This window comes from Micropterus salmoides, unplaced genomic scaffold (genome assembly GCF_014851395.1).
Source record: "Micropterus salmoides isolate LMB-PRFRI ecotype aquatic unplaced genomic scaffold, ASM1485139v1 Ms_hic_scaffold_9, whole genome shotgun sequence".
NCBI classification, from domain to species: domain Eukaryota; kingdom Metazoa; phylum Chordata; class Actinopteri; order Centrarchiformes; family Centrarchidae; genus Micropterus; species Micropterus salmoides.
The window spans coordinates 7,489,282-7,514,377 of NW_024044681.1; the positions used below are offsets into that span (position 1 = coordinate 7,489,282).

A 25,096-nucleotide genomic window follows, 5' to 3' on the forward strand; every position below is an offset into this window, starting at 1 on the left:
GCCCTGTGTCCACCAAAGTGTTTTTTTTCCTGAGGCCAGCGTCTTTTTTCAGTTCATTGCAATGAGAGCACCGAACATTAAAGTAAAAACACTAGCAGCACGACGAGGCACTGAGCGTCTATTGCACACTGGGCGCTTAGCGTTATTTTCAGTCAACTTTGGGTGAAACCAAGTCCCCGTAGGCAAGTCCTGCCACTCGGCAGCCGTCTTGGCAACGCCGCTGGGCAGCTTTTTCAGACTAACAAAACCAGGCTCCTGTCTGAATGAATGGGGCGAGAGCCAGAACTGCACTTTCACTGGTCACCGGGACATAAAAACTACATGAATAGAGTCTGCAGTTAAATCAGATCGCTGAAAAGGTTTGACGACTTCGCCCCACAATAAGGTTTAAAAAGGGACCGGTTAAAACATCTTTGCCGTTACAGGCTTTCCCTATAGAGTTGTACTGAGGATGTGATTGAGTGGCGCGTCTCCTCTATAAGACGCAGCGCTCGCCACTGTCACTTTTCACCCAGCAACTATCAACCAAACAAACATGTGGATGAGGCTCACCAACATTTTGTTTTTAATGCAAGGTTTTATCTGACAGCAGCAATACTCATAGACAGACAGACAGATAGACAGACAGACAGACAGATAGACAGACAGATAGACAGACAGATAGACGGACAGATAGATCAGTATGGTGGTGATTGTAGAGGCAGAGAGACAGGCAGGTAGGCATGTCAGACAGGCATAACACAAGACATAACAACAGACAGATAAGCAGGCCGACAGATCAGGAACAGGCAGACAGACTGAAACACTAAGACAGACAGACAAACACACATATTGACAAAGACAAACAAAAGAGAGAGAGAGACAAGACAGACAGAGAGACAGATTAAGAGACTGACAGTCAGACAGACAGACAGACTGACAGACAAACACACAGACAGTAAACAAATCTAAAACCCAAATCTGACAGACTGCTCTGTGAGGGTCAGGTTAGTTTTCATGTATACAAATTATTGAGGGTAAAAAGAAATTACATGAAGTTTGTTGTCCTCTCTAAAAACTGGATGTACACTGCACAGTGGTGCTCTGATGTCCTCATCAAACAACTCCGGTTTTCTGAGAAAATGATGCATTACTGCTGCAGAGGTGGGACCAAGTCATTGTTTTTTAAGTCTCTGGTAAAAGTCTTCTTGACCAAAAGCCCCAGATCAGGTCATAACAAGTCATAATGCATTTACATACATTGCTATTTTAATACGTGGTCTAAGCACAGTTATAGTTCTTATTTTAACAACGTAACTGTTTCCACATAATTATTGTCCCATGGTAATTCAATGGGTGTTACAGCCATTTACTCAAGTACTGTACTTAGGATAAAACAATTATCGGTTTAATGATAAACCATTCCCGACCGTTATTATTACACACTTTAATTACCATGATAACCGCGTTCGGTTCCTGCACTATTATATACTCACGGTAAATACTGTCCAGCATCAACCAAAGTTAGCGAGACAACGAGGACCACAATGGAAATAAGTTTGTAATTTTCTTGTGTTATCCTCGACAGTTCTGATAAATGTATAAATGTATAATGTCACTGTGATGGAATCTTGTTATGCATTTATTTTTGTTTCTTTCTAATGAATCAAATCAAATCAAAAAGTCTCCCAGAAGCAGGCGATGTATGTTGTACGCAATGTGGGTTTGTTTGGGTTGGCAGAGGACAGCGCTGCAGATATTTTTCAGTCACTCTGAAGTCTGGTCGTATTTTAGTTTTTATGAGAGCGCTGAGGGAAACTTAAAGAAGAAAATGACCTTACAGTGAACGCAGGATGAGTGAACCTTTAGCTTTGGTTGGTCTGTTTGACTTGCTAACAGCTTGTAAACTGGCGCTTTCAGCTCTTGCGTTGCGTGCGTTGTGTGTCTGCAGACTGTTTTTGTCCACTGCACACAAGCGGGAAGCTTCCGGTCTGAGACGTGAATCCAATGCGGAAGTCCCCTTATCCTGTATTCTATTGAACGGCCAGCAGGGGGCGACTCTTCTGGTTACAAACAGAAGTCTGGCTCCATTAGAAATAATGGTAAAATATTTCTGCTTCTCAGCTGATTTATTCCCTCAGTAAACACTTTCCTGATGAGTTTATGGTCTCAGTCACTAGTTTCAAGTCTTCTTCAACACAGCATGATGTTCATTTAGTAAATTATGGTCCCATTTATTTTAAATTAGACCACAAAGCAGAGTATGCTTAAGGCGGGATTATCTATGATTGACAAGTAGTTATCATGGTGAGTTATCATAGGAGTTGGCTGTTCACTTTTTCTGGTGAGTACACTTAGTTTTAAGACCTGTTAAAATGACAGTTAACGTGAATTACAGATGCACCTAGCTAAGCAAGCTAGCTAGCTCCACAAACGGCCATTAGCTCCACCGTCTCGTCCAAATATGGTCACATCTGGTGCTGGTTTGCTGGTTGCAAAAAATCAACATGGCGGCGCCCTATCAGCCAAACTTGAGGCTTCAAAACGGCGGTCCACCAATTAACGGGTGACGTCATGATGACTACGTCCACTTCTTATATAGAGTCTATGACTGCACATGACAACACGATACGCTGTTTAGTCAACCAAAAAGCATATCTTGTTCATTTTAAATCCAGCAGCTGTCAAATTAATTGTAAAAGTGTCAGAACAGGAGAAACGCTGCAGACTGCTCTGTAATTATGCTCATTGCAGTAACTATCAGTTTTCTAAAGACTTGTTTTCATATTTTTATATTTTAACAATACCGTGATAATACTGATAACCGTGATAATTTTGGTAACTATAATCGTGATATGAAATTTTCATACCTAACTCTACTTTTACTGTACTTCAGTTTTGGAGGGCCTGTCCTCCAGGTTGGGAACCAAACTGTAAAGTAGTTAAAACTTGCTCCACCTTGAGCAGCTACAACAGTAAAATGCTGCTTACACATTAATGCATCAGTATTACTGATAATAATCTCAGTCAGTCACAGGAGACATTTTTCTACATACTGAGTACTTAATTTTGTAATATATGTGATAATACTTAAGTATATTTTACATTTAAGCAAGATTTTGAATGTAGCACATTTACTTTTTTTTTTTTTATAGCGTTGTTCTGGTACTTTTGCTTACCATGAGCAATGTATTGATGACCTGGATCAACCGAATCGGTGGACACCTCTGGGTAGAATTCATTTCATATGCTCATGGCTGGTCTGACCGGCCAAATTTCACATAAAAACAGACAAAACAGGACACCAACATGAAGCCCACACTGACCCCTGTCCGGAGATTCAGAGTGTACCTGAGGGCCGATCCTTTGGGTGTGGCCACTCCGTAGCCTTTAGAGTCCAGGTTGCCTCCTACTTTCATGGTGTCGCAGGGTTTCCTCTGCTCAATGTACTCATTCATGGAGGATTCCAGCAGGTAGGCGTACTTTCCCTTAGACTTTCTGACTCTACTCACGCCCTCATTAGTATTCTTGACAAACACTGAAGGGTCTGCGCTCCGCATGTACGACCACATCTTCTCAAAAACTGCTATCTTTGATCGCTAAACAAGGAACAGACAGTAAACACAAAAAAGATTATCAGGGTAATATTAGTGAGCATGCTATTGGGTATGTAGGACAACCTTTTAACTTGCAGCTGCCTTTGACTGCAACTTCTAGAAATGTATGTGACAAGTTTATATAATTCAAAGATTTTCTGAAACAAAAGCAAAAGCACAGGCCTGAAGAAATTCAAAGAATACAGCGCTTTAATTGTTTTTTTTTGGAATAACAGCAGGTTCTGGCAGACCAAAATTAACAAGAACAATGTGTCCTCACCCTGAAGAACTCTTTGGTGGAGCCTCCGTCCAGGGTACCATAGGCGATCTCTGTCTGCTTGGCCAGGTCCTCTGCACTCTCTATGGGGGAGACCATTCTCTCCACAGTGAGGAAAGCTGCCAGGTTGGCTGTATAGGAGGAGATTATGATGAGGGTGAAAAACCACCAAACCCCTCCTACGATTCGACCTGAGAGAGACCTGGAGAGAACGAGGAGGGTGGGAAGGAGAAGACAGATGAAGCCTAAGCTCGATTTCTTTACTGTTATTTACCCATGATGGTCTCACTGAGAAACACTGTGTTCACATTCACATAGTTATGAAGCTGCCCAGTACAATCTGATTTGTCGGCCACTGAGAAGCTCCACAGGAGCACTTGGGGATTAAGGGCCTTGCTTCAGGGTACCACAGAGGTGGTAATGACGGAGGGCCGAGCGCCACTCAAACTTTCTGGGAATTGAACACCTTCTGGGCACAAGCCCCTCCATGACCTCTCTTACCTGGAGGCTTTTAGGCATATTAATAATGTTCATGGTCTTTTCAACATGTGCTATTGCTTCAAAAATAGCTTCTGTATATGCTTCAACTTGTCTCTAGTATGCATATGATACACAACTTTATATTTCACTGACTCCTGATAACATTAACTACTTATACTCATTGTTCAACTGCTTTAAGGATATTGGCCTCTGGATGTCACAAAACCTCGAGGTCTGTCCTAACCTCTTACCACCAACTCTCAAGGTTCAGCTTTATATTTATTATCAAGCGGGAAGCTTCTGGTCAGAGACGTGAATCCAATGCGGAAGTCCCTTAAACCTGCATTCTATCGAACGGCCAGCAGGGGGCGACTCTTCTGGTTGCAAACAGAAGTCCTGTTCCATTAGAAATGATGGTAAAATGTTTCTGCTTGTCAGCTGATTTATTCCCTCAGTAAACACTTTCCTGATGAGTTTATGGTCTCAGTCGCTAGTTTCAAGTCTTCTTCAACACAGCATGATGTTCATTTAGTAAATTATGGTCCCATTTAGAGGAACAGAGACCAGGAAGCAGAGGAGGCTTTAGGGCGGGGCTACCTTGTGATTGACAAGTCATTACCATGGCGACCTATCATTCAGCTAGAATGACTCGTACCCACGGCGCTGTGTAAATTTAACCTGCGGCGTTGAAAAAGCTTATTAGGAGTCGGCTGTTCACTTTCTCTGGTGAGTACATTTAGTTTTAAGACTGTTGTTCACTAGACAAACTTATCAGCCCTGTTAAAATGACAGTTAACGTGAATTACAGATGCACCTAGCTAAGCAAGCTAGCTAGCTCCGCACACGGCCATTAGCTCCACCGTCTCGTCCAAATATAGTCACGCCTGGTGCCGCTGGTTGCAAAAAATCAACAGGGGGCGCCCTATCGGCCAAACTCGAGGCTTCAAAACGGCGGTCCACAAACCAATGGGTGATGTCACGATGACTACGTCCACTTCTTATATACAGTCTGTGTTCGAAACGGAAGGCAGTTGCCTTGCTGCCTCGATACCGTAATAGACAGCTGCCTCAGAAGGCATCACTTTCAAGTGAAGGCAGCTCTGTTTACATTAGTTTTGAACAGCCTTCTAGGGCAGCACTTACGGCAACACGTGACGTCAGCTAACTAGCTACTGAAAAGCCAAATGGCTAACAGACGCCTCAGAAATCATACTGAACAAACTTGGTTGGTTACAGTCACGGGCTACTATGATAGTTCAGTGTTTAGTTTTCGCTAGCTTTACAAAAATCGAAGCGAGGAAACTACTAAAAACCTTTAAAAACGTTTATTTGCGTACAAACTCGGCTTGTTTGTCCGCCATCTTGACCAGTTTTCGAAAGCTACAGCGGCCACAGCCGCGCTGCTTTATGGGTAATAGTCAGCATCAAGTCGCCTTCAAAACTGGCCATTACTGGAGCAGCTTGAAGGCATCTCAGGAGACAGGAAGAGATCGTTCAAGCCATTTCGAACAGCACTCGATGCCTCGCCGTCCTGTTAGACACCTTCTGAGACAGCAGTTTAGCCCGTTTCGAACACAGCCACAGTCTATGATGATTATACAAATGGGATTACACAATAAAATTTTATACAAATGTATAAAGAAATACTGAAATACTTACTAAACTAATAATACTACTAAATTTTAACAGAATAAAACAATAATAGCGGTTTGACGCCACAGCTCCTCCACTCTGCATGTCAAAGAGTCCTTGGGCAAGATAGTGGAACCCAAATTGCTCCTGATGGCTGTGCCATCGGTGTGTAAATGTTAATTTCTGTTTCTGATGAGCAGTTGGCTATCAGTGTATAAATTTGTGTAAATGGGTGAATGGGAACTAGTGTAAAAACACTTTGGATTGTGGGAAGACTAGAAAGGCACTATAAGTACAGACCATCTACCATTTTCCTTAACTAAATAAATAAATAAAAAACGATAAACTACACACAGTTACAGGGCAAAAATATATAAACAATATCAATTTAATATATGCAAGTTATAATGCAAAAACCTGAGGTAGGTTTAGGGAATAAGGGAGTGCAAAGGCTTGTTGATAAACTCAAAATAAATCAGTCCATGACGATATATTCCCATTAAGCGTCCTCATATTTTTTCAGTAGCCTTTCAATCATAATATTTCGTTGTCCATGTTGTTCCCATACTTCATTTTAATTGCCATCTAACAATGGTGCTGCCATTTTTGGCATTGTTTTAAAAAATGTTTTATGTAAGACAAGTTCTATGCCATCAGAACTTAGGATTGTTAACTCCTAAATTCTTCAGTTAGGATCGTTCTGTAATAGCTTAATTTCTATCATAAAATATGTTTTTTTTTTTTAACTAAATGCAGTTTGGAAACATATTTCTTTCATCTTAAACTGAGATAAAATAGGATGTTTCTTTACAGTTTTTCTCAATTGTTTGCAGTTGCCTGAACTTATTTAGCTAACTGTGCAGTCTGTTGTCAATACCATTAAATCATTTCACATGGTAAAACACAATTTGCAGATCTCACTTAGACTTTTCAGCAGAGCTCTAAACACATTCTCATTCTCAAAACACATTCTGCACTCTAATGCACATGTCATCCATGGTAAACACAAGTGGCAACAATCACATACAAATAGAGAACACATGACATTGATTAAACACGAACACTCAAAATTGATTTCACTTGTTTCAAATCATGTGACACAACCAATATAAGTCAGTTCAGAGAGCAAACAGGTTGCTGAAGGTGGGACGGAGAAAGTCTAAGAATGGATGGAAGAAACAACGTGAGAGGACGAGTGGCCCTGAACATTGTGATTTCCCTTTGTTTACAGTACAGTACAGCTCAGTAGATTTTGACTGGTTGCAGGTTCATATCAACAAAGAACAAGAGTTACAGTATCACAGAAACAAAGCAGAGTATAATTTCTGATCAGTTTAGAGCTACTATGATAGAACATGTTTTCATTCATCAAAAGACAATGACGGAAAAATATATGAAATTTGTTTTGAGATTAAAAATGTACTTCTCCCTGAGAACTATATGTTTTGAACAACGTGTTTTCTATTTTTTGGTATATTGTTTTGATAGTGTATATCATTTTGATCGCTTTGCAAGGTGACGTTGGTTGGTCTGTCTGACTCTATGCGGATCAACAGCTGCTCGTGAGATTACTGTAACTATGGTCCAGATATTTATGGTCCCACGAGGATGATTCCTAAAGATTGTGGTGATGCTATGATCTTTTGTCTATCAATGGGTGACGATTTCTCCTTGACAGGTACAGATGTTCAGTTTAACCTGGAACCACATAATGATTATTAAAAAAAACAATGAATCCATTATCACTATTTTTGTTGATACATTTTCTGATTATTGACTAATTGATAGTTTCATAATGGATTTTCAGTAACTGTAGACTATTTCAGCCCAAATCTAAACAAACCAAAAGTATTCACAAGAACATTTTCAAAGAAAATGAAAGATTTATTTTCAGTTATTTGAGAAAAAAACCAAGTTGTCTTTTGAAATTAGCTGTTCACAGCCACTTTCCCCTGAATGCTGACCTCCAATATGGCCACCAGAAGACGCAACGCATCACCGGAGAGGATTCCGTTGCAACATCTGCTCCCTGCTGAATCACCGGGCGTATAATACATGTGTTATTCTTATTTTTATTTCCTACAGTAGGTGTGACAACTCGGGTTGAGCTGTTACTGAACTGTGAATAAAGAAGGAGAGATTGTTCTGCCTGCAGGGAGACAGCGCACACAAACACAAGCATCCACAATACACCACACAGGCATCAAACACATCGACACATTCACACAAATCCCAACAAACACACAAACGCACAGACAAATACTCACTCTGATACTGTTCTGCCCTGCAGTCCTAACCAGCTCGTCTAAAGGTGACCCTGTGTGACGCGTAGCACTGACACACTAACAGGGCTTGTGTCATGATGAACAGGGTTGAGACAGATAGACAGAGCATGTATTTGTGCGTGTGCATGTGTGTGTGTGTGTGTGTGTGTGTGCATGTGCAACAAAATGTCCTCACAATAATAGTAAGAACTCCAGCATGAGGACATTTTTTAACCTTCCCCACCAGGGCCAGATTCATAAGTGACAGATACACTTCAAAACAATGCAAACTAGAATCTAAATGATAAAAACCCTGTTTGTTTAGGTTGGTTAGCCAATTATCACTGATGGTCAGAGTTGTTTTACAGTGTGTAAAAGTAGCAGAAGGATTGATATGCAAACTAAAATCATGTCTACATCCATTTAAATGTAACTGTGGGAGTGGGAATCCAGCTCATGCAAGCTTTTTTGGATTGCCTTGCCTGTTCTTGTTTTATTGATATTAAATTGTTTGGTTTTAGCGCTGTTGTTTTTCTTGTGAACCCCAGGAACACTAGTGAGCACTTTGTGAAAGTTAATGTTGGATGCAAAAAAACCAACTTCTTCTTGTGTCTCGTACTTTATTTGCTTTATTGAGCTGTATTCCACTTTTGAAAATGAAATCTTGGCCTAAACTCACTTCTTAAAAGGTCTGTCTGAGGGTTTAGACCTGGGACGTTTCAGAAAGCGGGTTTTGTGAAAACTCAGAGTATGTTCAGCCTGAGATGAGGGGAACTCAGAGGGGTTTCAGAGACCGAGATCTGATAAACTCCAGATCAGTAACCCTGGCAACTTACGCTGTGAACCTAACCTCCTCAGGAGGAAGTTTCCTTCAACAAACGCTGAGTTTCTCTCTGACTCCTCCCCTCCTACGGAGCCTGAAGCAGCTGTATGACATTTCTTTATTCATGCTGTCCATATCAAAGCACATATATGAACTCATTTACGTTTTTAGAAACATTGAAATCCCGGTTAGATAGGCTATTAGTTTTTTACCCAGACACAGTGACTCTGTGGACATAAGGCAGCTGTCAGGTTGCACAGAAACACTTACCGTGGGCTACATTACTGCTGTTAATGCAACATGAGTCTGAAGTCAAAGACTGGGAGTGTTTTGATTGGATTAGATTAGATCTAAATATCACTCTCTGTTAAATGTTTATTGCTTTGATTGTTTGAAGACAAATTACATGTTCCTATAATGTTAAACATGATTTTCAACCAATACATCCTTTCACACGTTGACTACTACTGTGGGTCAGAGGAGCTGGACTTGGACAGCAGCGTGAGAGGCAAGAGAGACAGGAGAGAGAGAGAGAGTCAGAGATAACAAACACACAGGGGGAAGAGTTCAGGAAATTAGAGAAAGAGAAGGGGGAGATGAAGACGAGCGGAATATGAGGGATGAAAGTGAGAAAGATGAGACAGAGGAAGCACGAGAGAGAAACTGAAACAGATTAAAGAAGAGATGAAGACAAAGACACAGATGGCCAAAAGCCTTCCACAAATCCAGCTGGACCTCATTGTATGTTTCCTTTCTGCAGTGGTAGAGGAAATACTCAAATCCTTAACTTAAGTAAAAGTACTAACACTACTCGAATTACTCGGTTGCAAATATAGTCAGGAATATGTACTTTCAGTATTAAAAGTAAGTACTCACTGCCAGTATGGGAAACACTTCACTACCGCCCCCTTTCAGCCCTGAACAAAGCAGCCTCTCCAGACTTTATTAACGAATATCATCGTCATAACAGCGGCAAGGAGTGAGTTTTTTACAAAACAGATAACGTTTCTGTACGCTACCGGCTGAAAAAAAACAAAACATATAGCAAGTAAATTCCGACTTTTAAACAGCTGTTTTTTTGCACATGTTTATAAGAGCAGTATTCAGTATGTTTACAAAATGTTACGTCAAGCGTCAGTTGAATTGAGTTGAGTTTACTAGTGCTGATCCCCAATAGTCGAGCCTGATTCGACTGTCAGTCTCACAGTCAAAAAAGGATCACGCCATTTTGGCGATATGGGGGTGCTCAATGTCTGATTTTACATAGAACTACCAGTTTTCTCCCAATAAATGAATACGCAGCCTGTTACAATGTACATTTCAATGTTTAATAATGTAAATAAACATGTAAAAAGAATAAAACTGTTGACAACAAATGTTTTTAAAGTGCGTAAATAAATCCAATATTGTAACCCTACCCCCGGATCATCAGTGCACATGTGTAGGCGTAGCGTGGATGTGTGCGGTGTCGGAAAAGGAACGCTTGCTGAAGAGACGGAGCTCCAGCTTCACTGCTGTTGTGCCGAGTTGTCCGCACCTCGCGGGACTTTCTGATAATTTATCACCGGTTGATGAACCACGCAAAGAATATTTTATCGTTTTTAAACAGCCGACTACTTGAAATAGCCGCGTAAGGAACCTCGACGCAAAGCTCTGCACGAGACTGACAGGCGAGGGGGGGGGGGGGGTGGCGTATTCAATAAGCCTCAGTTTAGCTGGAAATTAACAGTGTAAGTTGAATGAATAGAGACTGCAGCTCTGCAGCTTCTCAAGATTAAAGCAGAGCTACCCTGTGGAACCCCCCCCCACAGTTTACAATACAGGACAATGTTCTTTGCATCTCATTACTGTGACACAATAATGGCATCAGCTACTTACAGCTGTGGAAAGAAAGCCTCTCTCCCTCGTTCTCCTTTCTTCCTTTAGTTTTTGGCTCTCAGCAGACATGAACAATAAAGACTGGTGCCGCTGAGCTGCTGCGGAGTCGCGTATTTACGTCAAGGATGGTGCGTTCAGTAACGCAGCGTTATAGAAAAGCAATTAGGCTAGTTACACTACTAGTTACTGGGAAAAGTAATAATATTAATGAGCAGCTCATTGCAGAAAAATGTCCCCTGAGTTGTTGAGGTTATTTTAAATACATCGTATTAGACTGCAACTCATTAATTTTCTCATTGTCGATTAATGTGCTGATTATTTTATCTATTAATAAATTGAATCATTTGGTTTGTTAACATTCTGAAAATATTGAGAAATGCCATCACAGTTACCCAAAGTGACACCTCGTTTTGTCTAACCGACAGTCAAAACGTAAAAACATTAAAAACAATAAATTAAAATAATTAAAATAAAAGCAGTCAATCACATTTCAGAAGCTGGAACCATAAAATATGTTTACAAGAAAAATGATTTAAATGACAAATCAAATTGATTTATTGGCTACTATCAACTGTATTATGTTGTATAGAAGTACAAATGTGTTTGTGAAAAACCAAAAATGCAGAGTTGAAGAGATGATTGAGATTGAGCGCCAACTATACCTTAACACACGACCTGAATGCTAAACATACCATATATAATGTATAAGGAGATTTTTGACTACTTACTGTAATGAGGTGAACAATACGTGAACACATAGTGACACACTCACATATATAAACACACACACAGAGTGCAGTAGATCCAGAATAGAAACAGCTGCAGGCCTTTACACAGCAGTAACATATAACTAACCCGGCAGCGCGTCACACAGGATTGTATGTGTTTCGTGATTACGTACATGTGTGTGATGATATGTCTACATTAATAAGCGCTGTACATCACTGAACGTATGGTTATGTATCCATTTATCTGTCTGTCTTTGAACTTCTATGTTTGTCAGGACCGTCAAAGTGAGGATTTCTGGTTGTAGAGTTAAGGTTAGTCAGTGATTGAAAGTAAATACATTTACTAAAGTACTGCACTTAAGTACATTTTTGAGGTGCTTGTACTTTACTTGAGTGTTTCCATTTTCTGCTACATTATACTTCTACTCCACTACATTTCAGAGAAAATATTTAACTTTTTACTCCACCATTATTTCATTAGCTAATAAGTAAATAAGACTTTATTGTTTTCATAATAATGTATATTATATTATTTGATTTCAATTAAGCCCCTTTTCTACTGCACAGTGCCAGCTCGACTCGACTCGCCTTTGTTTGGTTTTCCATTGTAGAAATGTTGCACCTGTAGCTGCTTCCAGGTACTTTTTTACCTGTCACCTCCGTCAAGGTTCCAAGCGAGCTGAGGCGATACTAAAATGTGACGTGAAAACACAGCAGACTGCTGATTGGTCAGAGGGAATCGTCACTATTCACTGCATCATCATTGCGCCAGACAGAAGCCAGCAACAGGAAGTTTTAAATTTTACAGTTTTCATACGTTATTTCATCACTAAATCCACTTCTGAGAAGTTTTAAGGGGGGGGAAATCAGCTGTGTAGATTTCCAATATTGACAGCTTTTTAGCGAGAAGTGATGGTGGAACAAAAATGTGCTTGAAAGTTTTCAGAGTTGAGGAGCTCTGTAAGCGGCGGCGGGGGGAAGCCTGCTGTGACCCGCGGGAGGAGCTGGCGAGCCTCACAGAGCCCTCTGGTTTATATACTGCCGGGTAGCTTAATCTATAACAATATATCTGCAGGTATTAATAATCTTCAGAGTAAAGTAACTAGTGACTGAAACTGTTAGCCAAATGAAGTGGAGTAAAAAGTACAATATTTACCTCTGAAATGCAGTGGAGTAGAAGTTTAAAGCAGCAGAAGATGGAAATACTCAGGTAAAGTACAAGTACATCAAAATGATGCTATTTAAGTACATTACTTAGTTACTCTCCATCACTTTTTGACACACAGGTGCGTTTGTCCAGGTGTCCTACCTGGGGGAGATGTCACAGCCCTGCTGCATGAAGGCCCCGAGTGAGAACCAAAGAGAATTAAAGATCCCAAAGTCATTGGTGTGTTCGAGAGTCTCTTTTTCTTTCTGCTGGTTCTGGTTCTGGACCTGAGCCTGGGAGTACCCTGAGAAACAGTCGTATCAAACAGAAAACTGACTGATTAAAATCCAGTTCCACGTGTTATAAGAATGACAATAAACTGGACAAAAAGGAAGTTTCAAGGCTTGACGAAGAGGACGGTGATGCTGAGGTACCTGGAGAGTGAGCGAGTTCAGAGGATGAAGTCGGCAGAGCGCGTCGAGATGAGGGCAGAGTATCATCTTCATCATCTGAGTCGTCGGCCTGCCATTCATAAGGACTGAAACGACTCACCTGAGACACACAGAGAGAGAGAGAGAGAGAGACATAAGCTTCATATAGCCAAAGTAAGTGGAATTAATTTGAACAACTTTATATACAGTTAGCTAGTTTAGTGCAGGGTCATGTTATAGGGCACCATTTGGACTTGGGATAAATAAATAGCTGATGTACCTATATTTTAAAGTTCTATTGTATAAAGGATTTTTCTAACTTAATGAAAAACATATTGGTCGAGCTCAGGCACCTTTATTGTATTAAATTTAGATATATTAACAACACGTGACAAGCGTTAAGGACTTAGATCTTAAGGTTTTAAAGTGTTTTCAGGGCATGATTGCTACTAAAATGACATTTTTATAGAAATCATATGTCCCTCACTCTTATCAGATATTTGTTTTACGCTGAAAAATAAATAAATAAATATTTTTAAACAGCATAGGCTAGGCCTTTATTGACAAAAACAAGTGCACATAATGAAAAGGTGACGCATTTTTCCACAGGATGGACATTTTGAGCTAAAGTTAGCCTGTGTGAGCATAATGGCTAGCATGACCTCCAATACTAGATGAGGAATCTATAATTTTTCACAAACAACTGTTGAAATTATTTCATTTGCTTGATCTCCTCAAAACGTAGGCCTAACAGGGTGGACACGATATGTTCAAACACATTAAACTGAAATGTCAGACAAATCAGGCAGCTAAATTTCACCTGGTCACGTAATGACAGTGATGCCATTAAAGAATATTTTTTTTTCCACTTAGAGGGGACAGTTAATGCAACTCAACAGGGTGGACAGTGGTCGCCGGGGACAAACATATAACCTTATTTATGTTGTAAAAAAGTTAACGATTTTGATAAAAACAACATTTGATTAAACAGATTTTGAACAGGAAAATTAAATGATAATGAAATATTCAGAAATACAAGTTATTTTTTTAGATCTTATTTGAATGATCAATACTGGGGACACGGCAAAATCCCACAGTACCTCTTAAACCAAAGCTTTTAAAAAATCAATAGTAATTGACCTTTCATAAAAAACAAAATGGAACTGGTATTTGTCCAAATTTAGACGAAATACAAAATGATTTGTACTGGTGACGCAAAAGGCACCACATGCAGTGTTTCTCAACCTAGGGGCCGGGCTCCACCAAAGGGTCAGCAGATAAGTCTGAGGGGTCGTGAGATGACTAATGGTAGAGAAAAGAACAAAAAACAAATCTGTATTCATTTTTTAAACTTTTCTCCAATTGTTCCTGTTTGTCTGCCGCTCCGCTCACTCTCACCAGGAAGAGCACCACGCTCACTCCGATGTAGGCAAAGACGATGCACATCCAGATCTCGTAGGCCAGCGGGTCGAGGAAGGAGAAGACGCCCGGTTTGGACTTGGTGGGTTTCTTGATCATGATAGAGATTCCCAGAGACATGAAGGGTTTGGTGAAGTCGATCACCTGCTCTCGTACCAGAGTGATAGTCAGAGGGGCGACCGCCACGTCGGCCTTCTGCAGAGAGAGAGAGAGAGAGAGAGAGAGGAGCTGCTCAGATTCAATACAACAAGCATCAGTTAAGTTTTTTTACAGCCTGTTTTTTAGCCACAAACTTCACTGACTGACAGTAAAAATGTCTGCTGTAAGAAAACACACCTGTCCTTCACAGTAGCCATGCAGTGGTATTGTATTATTAAGGGCATTTTGAAGTGTTGCATTAGAAACAGTTCATGGAAAGAGCAAAATTCAAAAAACAATCCTTGATTTCTTCCGCTCGCGTGATGTGGTTTTTGCCTAAATCAGAATCAGTATCAGATTCAGAAAGAAAGAAAGAAAGAAAGAACTTTATTGCCAAGTAGTGTTTTACACATACAAGGAATTTGCTGTGGTGATAAGGTGATACACGTAGACACACATACAGCTGACATAAATAAATGTAGAAATATATAAATATGGATTAGACAATGCAAGTTATATAAGAATAATAAGAGAATAGAGAAAAATAACAACTATTTGCAGAGGAAAGACGTGTTGCAGTGGAAGAGAGTATTGTGTACATAAATATACATTGACAATATAAAAATATACAACAACAAAGATTAACAATTAACAACAAATGTGTGCAATATGCCAGGTTTGTGCGTGATATCAAATGTGCAGAGACAGTTGTATTATTTTGAAAGGGGGGAGTGTCAGTGGGGTCCCGGACCTTGTTGATGAGGCTGCAGACGGGTAGAAGCTGTTTTTGTGGCGAGAGGTTTTGGTCCTGATGGACCGCAGCCTCCTGCCAGAGGGGAGAGTCTGAAACAGTTTGTGTCCGGGGTGGGAGGAGTCAGCTGCAATCTTTCCTGCTCGCCTCAGAGTCCTGGAGGCGTACAGGTCAATGCTCTGTATTTGTATAGCGCCTTTCTAGTCTTTTCGACCACTCACAGCGCTTTTTACACTACATCTGCATTCACCAGTCACACACATTTATACACTGAGCCTAAGTGCTCAAACAGAAACTAACATTCACACACTGGCGGAACAGCCGCCAGGGGCAATTCGGTATGTTGCCCAAGGACACTTCGACACGCAGAAGGGAAGGCTGAAGATTGCAGCCAATCGCCTTCTCTGCAGAGCGAATGATACGCTGCAGCCTGCTCTTGTCCCTGGCAGTGGCAGCAGCGTACCAGATGGTGATGGAGGAGGTGAGGATGGACTCAGTGATGGTGGTGTAGAAGTGCACCATCATTGTCTTTGGCAGGCTGGACTTCTTCAGCTGCTGCAGGAAGTACATCCTCTGCTGGGCCTTCTTGGTGAGGGAGGTGATGTTCAGCTCCCACTTGAGGTCCTGGGAGATGATGGTGCCCAGGAAGCGGAAGGAGTCCACAGTGGTGACGGGGCAGTCACACAGGATGATGGGGGAGGGCGGGGCTGTGCTCTTTCTGAAGTCCACGACCATCTCCACTGTCTTCAGAGCGTTGAGCTCCAGACTGTTCTGGTTGCACTCGGTCACCAGATGGTCGATCTCCCACCTGTAGGCGGACTCAGCCCCACCTGAGATGAGCCCAATGAGGGTGGTGTCGTCCGCAAACTTCAGTAGCTTGACAGACTGGTGACCTGAGGTGCAGCTGTTGGTGTACAGGGAGAAGAAAAGAGGGTAAAGAACGCAGCCTTGAGGGGATCCGGTGCTGATGGTCCTGGAATCAGAGACATGTTTTCCCATCTTCACGTGCTGCTTCCTGTCCGTCAGGATGGGATGTTTTGATGTAATGAACATTTAACTCACGTGATTGATTAGCTGTTTATGGGCTTGGAGCTTGGAGCCACAGACATAAAGTCTTTTATTGATGGGATTAGATGTGATTAAGAGAAACACAGAATAACGCCGGCTTTATCCTTTAAGCAGGCAGACTTTTAAAATTTTACAAATAGTAAGGTTGTAGCTCTCAGCTGTATTGTCACACCTAAGTAAGACAACAAAAACATGGATTTAATATAACTGTGATGAATCATCCCCTCTTTGTTTAAGTCCTGGTCACACTCACCCCATACACCAGTTCTCCCACCATGCCGTTCCACATCTTTGATTCAGTGTCTCTGGCGCCGTACTTGCCGTCACCCACCAGCTCCAGCCGGTAGACAAAGCCGACGTGTTTGGCAATCTCTGCGGCCAGTTCAGCACAGTAACCTTCGTACTTATCATTTCCTTCAAACTGCTCGTGGTTCTTCTTCAGCATCATGTAGGGAGCTTCCTGTACAGAGACAGATGGTGTTCACTTTTAGGCATCACGGTTTTGTAAGGACAGCACTGTAATTGCCAAAACAAACAAAACAAAAAAAACACCGGAAGGTGAAGGTAAGTTGTGCACGGCGTCATGTCTTCCCAGTCTTACCAGTATGGTGGTGACTATGTATGTTCTGTTCTGCAGACCGTGGAACTCCTCCAACACCGGCTTGTAAACGGCTGTGTTCACGTAGCCTCTCTTCTCGTTCCAGTAACCAATCTAAAGACACAGCAACAGCGTTACACTGTAAGTCTTAAGCCTCTGTTCACTGTAATCTGAAAGTTGTGTTCGTTGTCTGTCAGTTTGTTTTGTTTCCTCTCAAATCACCCTTCGCTAAGCCACACCGCCCTAAGTTACTGTTGCTAAATCCGACAAACTGTCGGAGCTGTCTGACTTATATCACGCCGCTGCCTATTACTGCACTCCCCGGAGAAATATTGTCAAATGTGTTGGAAAAAGCGATCTCAGAAAGAGGCACACAGTTTTGCAGTTGCATTATACATTTGAAGGTTGTATTCAGGCTGTCAGACTGACTCAAATGTACGTGAAAAAAACAAAAGATAGAAGCTAAAGTCTACCAATCACACAGTACAAGTGAACCACCGGATCCCCCGATGAATGGGACACTGTTACTGTAAAGTTGGGTAGGCCTCTATTCATTTTTTATTTTATATTTTACAATCATTGCAAAGCGGAACAGCAGGGCTTTAGTATGTTACATTCAGTAGGAAGTTAGCTAGCGTTAGCTAACTAACATCACATTAGGAACCACAGCCGACATTTTTCTGGATTTGTTTTAGGGTTTGGCAAGAGAATAAATCGTACTTCTCCTTTCAACCTCTCTGGGTAGCGACTCTTACTATTACAAGATGCCCCAGGAACAGCGTTTGAACAGATCTTAGAAAAATACAGCCAAAAAAAGCTAGAAAACGAGAGTCAATGGAGCGCAGCTATGAAAGTGTCGGACCCAAGAGGGAAGCTTCTAGTCAGCAATCTGAAATCGAACGCGGAAGTCCCTGAAAGCTGCATTGAACGGCCAGCAGGAGGCGACTCTTCTGGTTGCAAAAATAAGTCTGGTTCGATAAGAAATAATGGTAAAATGTTTCTACTTGTTAGCTGATTTATTCCCTCAGTAAACTCTTTCCTTTTATGGTCTCAGTCGCTAGTTTCAAGTCTTCTTCAACACAGTGTGATGTTCATTTAGTAAATTATGGTCCCATTTAGAGGAAAATAGACCATAAATGAGAGTATGCTTCAGGGCGGGATTATCTATGATTGACAAGTAGTTACCATGGCAACCTGTCAATCAGGCAAGTGTGACTCCCCACGTCACTGTGTAAAATTAACCAGCGCTGTTGAAAAAGCTTATTAGGAGTTGGCTGTTCACTTTCTCTGGTGAGTACATTTAGTTTTAAGACTGTTGTTCGATGGACAAAGTTATCAGCCCTGTTAAGTTCCTGTTTGCAAAAACTCAACATGGCGGCGACCTATTGGCCCAACTCGAGGCTTCAAAACGGCGGTCCACAAACCAACGGTTGACATCACGATGACTACGTCCACTTCTTTTATATAGTCTATGGTCAGATCTCAGTTAGAGCGAGTCCTATACTGCGCTGTGATTAGCCAGCTGTGTATTCGGGGCGTGGCTTAGCGAGGGGTCAATTGAAGAAAAACAACAAGAATAATTCAGCATCCTTAAGAAAGAGACGAGTGAGGACAAGAGGGGTGAAAATTCAATGTGAGGCCTTTATAACTGGAGTTTTTCCTCCTTCGTTAAAAAAAATAGGAAAACGCAAAAACACGATATCAAGGGCTGTCAAGAGCACGCCAAAACCACCAGGTGGCGAAATGACCCTAACCGTAAAGCCATGTTGGCCAATCAGAGCCTAATAACAAAGCAGGCAGTGGCGCACAGTCTGACATCAAACGCAGCAGATAACGGCGCGCACTCTGATGTCGCGAGGTAAAAACTCTACATGACAACACTGCAACCGCTGTGTCTTAAAATCTTCACCCTGGCAGGGGTTTTCAAAAATGTTCGGTTTCAGTGACCTGACTGCGTTTCTGTGTGGACGAACAGCCGCGTAGAAAGAGTCACGGTTTTGTAAATACCCGTGTTCGTGTAGACACTCCCTCAGTAGGGCTGGGCGATATGGCCTAAAAATAAAATCTCCGATTTTATTTACTTTAATTCAATTTACGATTTTTTCCGATTTCCCCCCCTACTTAAGGAAAGCAATAAGGTTTGTTGGTCAGTGCGGCTTTGTTCATCGCGGAGAGATTTTCATAATCGGCTGGCTCTCTCTGTTTCAGGTGTTGGAATAGGTTTGTGGTGCTGCTGCCTTTCACTGCGATAGGCTTTAGGCAAATGTTGCAGCGTGGTGTCTGTTGTTCCTCATCTGTCGCAGCAAACCCATACCAGTTCCAAACAACAGATGACTTTATTCCTTTCTTGGGAACAAACTTCCCGCTCTCACCGGTAGCCATTTTGTCGCTTGCTGTTGCTGTTTAGTGTATGATGTTGTCGCTATGGGAAACGAACACTACGGAAACCCCGGGGAGCCAAAAATGTGCTATTACACAAAAACTCGATTTACTTATTTTTTAAATCGCCCGCAACAAAAAATTCGAATTAATTCATTCAATCGATTTTTCGCCCAGGCCTAGCCCTCAGTTGTTAGTTCCTGAGTTTAGCTCCTGTGGCTGCATAGTACCTGGAACTATTTTGGTTGAACAGTGAGCTATACTGGTGGCTGCTTGTTTGTCCTACCTTAAATCCACCAAGACTCTGCTCCCTTTGCCCAAAAAAAAGGATTTACTGGTTCCACTAGTAACAAAGAATGCAGCAAACATTAAACCTGAATCCCAGGCTTAAAAAAGTCACATTTGAGGACTGTACCTCTGTGTGAAGTCTCATAAACTACAAAGCAAGCATAATTATGTATGTTATTACAATGATAACTCATAATGTAATGCTGCGGAGTCGTATGGAGTTTAAAAGAAAGCTGAGTCTGCTGTTTAATACCAAACAAGCGCTGCAGCAGCTGATTTCACTGATGATCACACCTCTAATCAGAGAAGAGGGAGCTAATTATTGAAATGAGCTGATGTAGTGAAAACCTGCCAAGTCTGGACTCTCTGCAGAGTGCGACTCCACACCAAACTTCTGTTAGAATCGTTTAGCACACACAAAAAAAAGCAGCAGATGCAGCACCTTCCTGGGTCCGATGTGGCTGAGCTCCATGACAGTGAGAGTGTAGTTGGTGCGATGTCCTCGCTCATCAAACTGAACTCGACCCGTCAGCCCCTCCAGACGCACCTGCAAACACACACATCGTCTCTAAATGCTTCCATGGCGACGTGAAACAGTGTTATCGTGTGTATTTACACGTGGATGATGCACGTTTGTGTGTTTTTATTTGCCTGTTGCAGTGCTCTTTGTATGTCGATGCCCTGCCCCCATGGTGCAGGAGGGTTTGCCAGACACTCCCCTGCGTTGCCCCGGCGAGAGATGTCGATCCGCTGCCGCCGCAGGTTCTGGAAGGCCGTCGCCATGACACTGACGCCATCGTAGGTCAGAGCTCCTGTGTACTGAGCAGTCAAAGACGACGATGATAATGAATGACACTGACGTGAGAGACTGACAGGAAATGATGCAGCATGTAATCTAATGTCACTGTTTGTAATTTGATCTGTTAGTGTTGATTGTCCACTCTGCACCGGCAGAATCTGAACTGGATTACGCTAATGCTAACACAACATCTCCTGACACCAAGCAGACACGGGGAGTTTTATTGTGACGTCACAACAGGAAAGTTTAATTGTCATCCTGCATCATCAGGACCCACATGGGGAAATCAAATTTCAGCGACTGACAGAAGTTTCTGCAGCACTTTAATGCTTCTGATATTATTATATTATATAGTAATATTTGTATTCATTGTTGTCACAAAGAGCTTACAAAGAAATAACAAAATATTTGAATAATGACGCAGAGACAGGACAAAGAGGAGGCTTGTAGGCTACAGGAGTGATTTGGAGCTTATTAAGCCCCTTTTCTACTGCACAGTGCCAGCTCGACTCGACTCGCCTTTGTTTGGTTTCCCATTGTGGAAAAGTTGTACCTGTAGCTGCTTCCAGGTACTTTTTTTTTCGTATCACCTCTGTCGATGATCCAGATGAGCTGAGGCGATACTAAAATGTGACGTGAAAATACGGCAGACTGCTGATTGGTCAGAGAGATTTGTCACTATTCACTGCATCATCATTGCGCCAGACAGAGGCCAGCAACAGAAAGTTTTATATTTTACAGTTTTCATACGTTATTTCATCACTAAATCCACTTCTGAGAAGTTTTGAGGTGAGAAATCAGCTGTGTAGATTTAGAATATTGACAGTTTTGCGAGAAGTGATGGCGGAACAAAAATGTGCTTTAAAATGTTTTCAGAGTTGAGGAGCTCCGCAGGTGGCGGCGGGTTGAAGCCTGCTGTGACCCGCGGGAGGAGCGTGTGAGGCCGGCCAGCCGCCCGCTCACAGAGCCCTCTGCTCCCGCCGTCACACAGACCGCCGCAGCAACAACGGCAGAGGAAAACACAGCTGGAAGCTTTTCATACCGCTTATCTGTCTTTACATTCTGAGGAATGTTCAAACGTTTTAACTTAAATCAAGACACAGCTGTATGTGTGTCGCATTGGACATTACGTCGCAGCAGTTGTGTGTGGCGTCGCTGTGACGACATTGATGGGTCCTATCTCTGGGAACTATCTGCAATGGAAAACCAGTCAAACAGAGTCGAGTAGAGTGGAGCTGGTACTGGTAATGGAGAAATGGCATTACTGTGGGGTCGCTGTCACACACTTTTAATAAACTTCATGAACAGACAAAGTCCACAGAGTACAAGCACAGCATTTTTTTTTTTTTTTTTACAGCTTTTGCTGGTATGGGTTCATTTTACCAGAACCAAACAGGATAGGTGTGAAAGCACCCATACAGAACAGATATATGCTGTATGCTGTAGCAGAAAATCCAGAAAAGCATGTACCTTTAGCATTCTGCGGGCCAGCTTCAGGTCTTTGCTGTCGAAGTCCAGCCATTCCTGATTGATCTTCTCCACAGCTGGATCAGACCAGTTCACCAGCTGGAAGCCCGTCACGTTCGGCCCCAGCTTCTGAAACTCCGTCATGTTGAGGTCCATGAAGCCCTGAACACACATCAAAGTGTGACTGAGCGAGTTCTGCACAAACTGTATTCATGTGTTTCTCTGGTTCCTTCCAGTAAAAGGACAGACTCACCAGATTGGCCAGGATGTACTGGTAGTTCTTTAAGTTTCTCTTCTGAGCAACAATCTGAGCAAGAGAAAAGTCAGAGTAAATGATATGCTAATTACATTTTTCTGATGTTTCTAATGATGATAAAAAGCATCCATTACACATTCATCACACCCATCTGCGAGTGTGTGTGAGTGAGTGTGCGTCCTCTCAAACAGCTGCTAATTGGAAGACTTGATTCGTCTTTGAGAAATTAATTGCCCGTCTTCACCATCAGAAAGAGATGGAAAGAAAGAGTGAGGAGGAAAAGGCAGAGAGAGGAGACAGAAGAAGAAGGAAGACAGAGAGGAAAGGAGGAGAAAATGGAGGAAGGAAGTAGAAGAGAGGTTATAAAGAGGAGGGAGAGAAGGAGGAGGAAGCAGGTGTTGGCCCCTGTTTTACTCTCAGGTCCAGCTCTTAATGAGCATCAGTCAATGAACGTTCACTAACACAGCTGGTCGGCAGCGCTGAACGCTACTCACTGTTTGAACAGTCCCCCCCTCAGTCCCTCCATCCTCTTCTTCTTCTACCACTTCCTTAGTTACCACTTCCTTAGTTACTTCTTGTTGGGGTTTAACGGCTAGCGCCCGATCAAAGGATCACCAGAGCTACTGCAATTCATCCAGAGGGGACCATGAAAGGCTGAACCAAATGTCATTGCAAAACATCCACTAATTAAACAACTTTGTTTTGTTTCACCAACTGTTGAGATGCCTCGCTCTGGAGTGACCTCCATTACCAGCAGATGTTGGCATCCATCGCTGAAAAACCAAAAACACACTTCTCAGTTTACTTAACTGTGGTCCTCGTTTTTACAGTCATATCGGATCAATAATCCCACGTGTTAGCCATGCTAGCAGCGTGGCTCTTTTGGGATGGCAATCAATTGACCCTTCGCTAAGCCACATCCCCGAATACACAGCTGTCCAATCACAGCGCAGTATAGGACTCGCTCCAACTGAGGTCCGACACTTTCATGGAACGGTCTGTTCACCACATGACACTGAAATATCTCAACAAGTATTGGATGGATTGTCATGACATTTGGTTCAGACATTTATGTTCCCCTGAGGATTAATTGTAATGGTGTTGTTGTTTAGTCATTTTACAACTTTTAATCTAGCGCCGTCATCAAGTCAAAATGTGCCCAATACGTTTGTTATACCTGCAAAACTAACTGCTGCGTTAAAGTGGTCATATTAATGCTAATTATCAGGTTTATAATTTTATTTAGGGGTTGTACCAGAATAGGTTTACATGGTTGCATGGATGTCGTGTTATGGTATTATGACGCGTGTTACATAGTGACACAGATATGTTACCGAAGGAAAAGCTGTTTTCAGCAGAGTTTTCTGTGGGAGTATAAGGGGAACTCCCTTTGGGGTGGCATTTTCACTCTGCAAACCTTTTACATCCACAAAAAAGATATACAACACATTGAAGACAAGATAACACATTTTTTTGTTTATTGTCCTCTACTATTTTATTATTCATTGTCATTAATTTTGTTCCACTTAGTGGATCCAAAGCTCCACCTGATAATTCACTCACATTCAACTAAACTAAATAAACTAAATTAAGTCAAACTACAGTCAAGCTGAACAACACCTGATTTTTTCAACCAGGCCACATGAAACATAAAATAAATTCAGCTGAAGCCAACAGCTTCACTTCACTGATCCAAAACACCACCTGATACTTCAGTCTCTGTTAGCCAGCTGGAGTTCAGCAGGAAGAGGAGTTTCTCACATGATGGCTGGTTTCTGGCCAGAGTTCACACTCTGCAGCTTTTGGCTTCCTAAAAAGGTACACGCTTTCTTTCTCTGCCCTCTCTCTCTCCCTTTGGTTCTTACAAACGGATCCCATAATATTTCAGAACATCCTTTTCCCTTCAAAAATATCTCTCTGAACCATTTCCTCTGTGCATGCACACTCCCTCTGTTCTCTCTCCTGCCAGTCAATTATCAATGAAGCTGACATCAAAGTGTTTAGTATTAAAAATCAAAACACTGTGAAAGCAGCTGCAACTGAAGAGCTAAAATATTCGCCAGCATATCCTGCTGCTCAGTGAGCAGAGAGTGTAACCGCAAAAAAAATGACAGATACACACACAAAGAACTCAAATTCAATCAAAGTTTGTCTGTTTAGGGGATGTTGGTCCATGGTGAGATGTGTGGGTGGAGGAGACTGTGTTGCTATGAGTGTGAAGACCTGCAGAAGTCAATAGTGTACTTACAGTTTTTCACAACTGCTAAAACACTAAACTCCATTCTCTGAACCAAATGCTCAATGACCTAAACCCATTTGTCCAATCAGTCACTCTTTTGGTTAAACAGGTTCAGGTAGTTAAGACACTGCTTGCAAATCTCATCCGCTCTTTTTTTACAAAACTCTAAACACATTCTCACTCACTAAAACACATTTTGCACTGTGATGCACTTGTGTTGCAAAACGGTAAATACATGCAGCAAACGTTAAACACAACTACAACCCAGCTGTCATCGTTTACACGCAGCAACTCATAACTCTGCACACGTGTTTCTAATGATGTGATCAAACCAAAATGTGGTCAAGTCCACATCGAACACTGAACATCTTCTTACTTTTCTGGGCAGTCGTCTGGAATTTTGTGTTTGAGCGTGAGCAGCAGGATTCGGCTGTACATCCTGTCTATGGGACAATGTCA

The 25,096-nt window shown here is 41.9% G+C and overlaps 1 protein-coding gene across 1 annotated transcript in view; it reads right to left on the reverse strand.

Moving 5' to 3' along the window:
- Positions 1 to 25,096, reverse strand: part of LOC119894954 (glutamate receptor 1-like) — a 109,413-nt gene that overhangs the window by 20,536 nt on the left and 63,781 nt on the right. The window contains exons 5-15 of the mRNA XM_038707675.1: positions 22,396 to 22,449; positions 22,146 to 22,304; positions 20,528 to 20,695; positions 20,319 to 20,423; positions 17,213 to 17,323; positions 16,865 to 17,071; positions 14,634 to 14,849; positions 13,239 to 13,356; positions 12,967 to 13,108; positions 3,856 to 4,054; positions 3,331 to 3,578 (exon numbers count right to left, since the gene is read on the reverse strand). Of these exons, the coding sequence (XP_038563603.1) occupies positions 3,331 to 3,578; positions 3,856 to 4,054; positions 12,967 to 13,108; positions 13,239 to 13,356; positions 14,634 to 14,849; positions 16,865 to 17,071; positions 17,213 to 17,323; positions 20,319 to 20,423; positions 20,528 to 20,695; positions 22,146 to 22,304; positions 22,396 to 22,449 (1,727 nt within the window). The remainder of the gene's footprint in view (positions 1 to 3,330; positions 3,579 to 3,855; positions 4,055 to 12,966; positions 13,109 to 13,238; positions 13,357 to 14,633; positions 14,850 to 16,864; positions 17,072 to 17,212; positions 17,324 to 20,318; positions 20,424 to 20,527; positions 20,696 to 22,145; positions 22,305 to 22,395; positions 22,450 to 25,096) is intronic.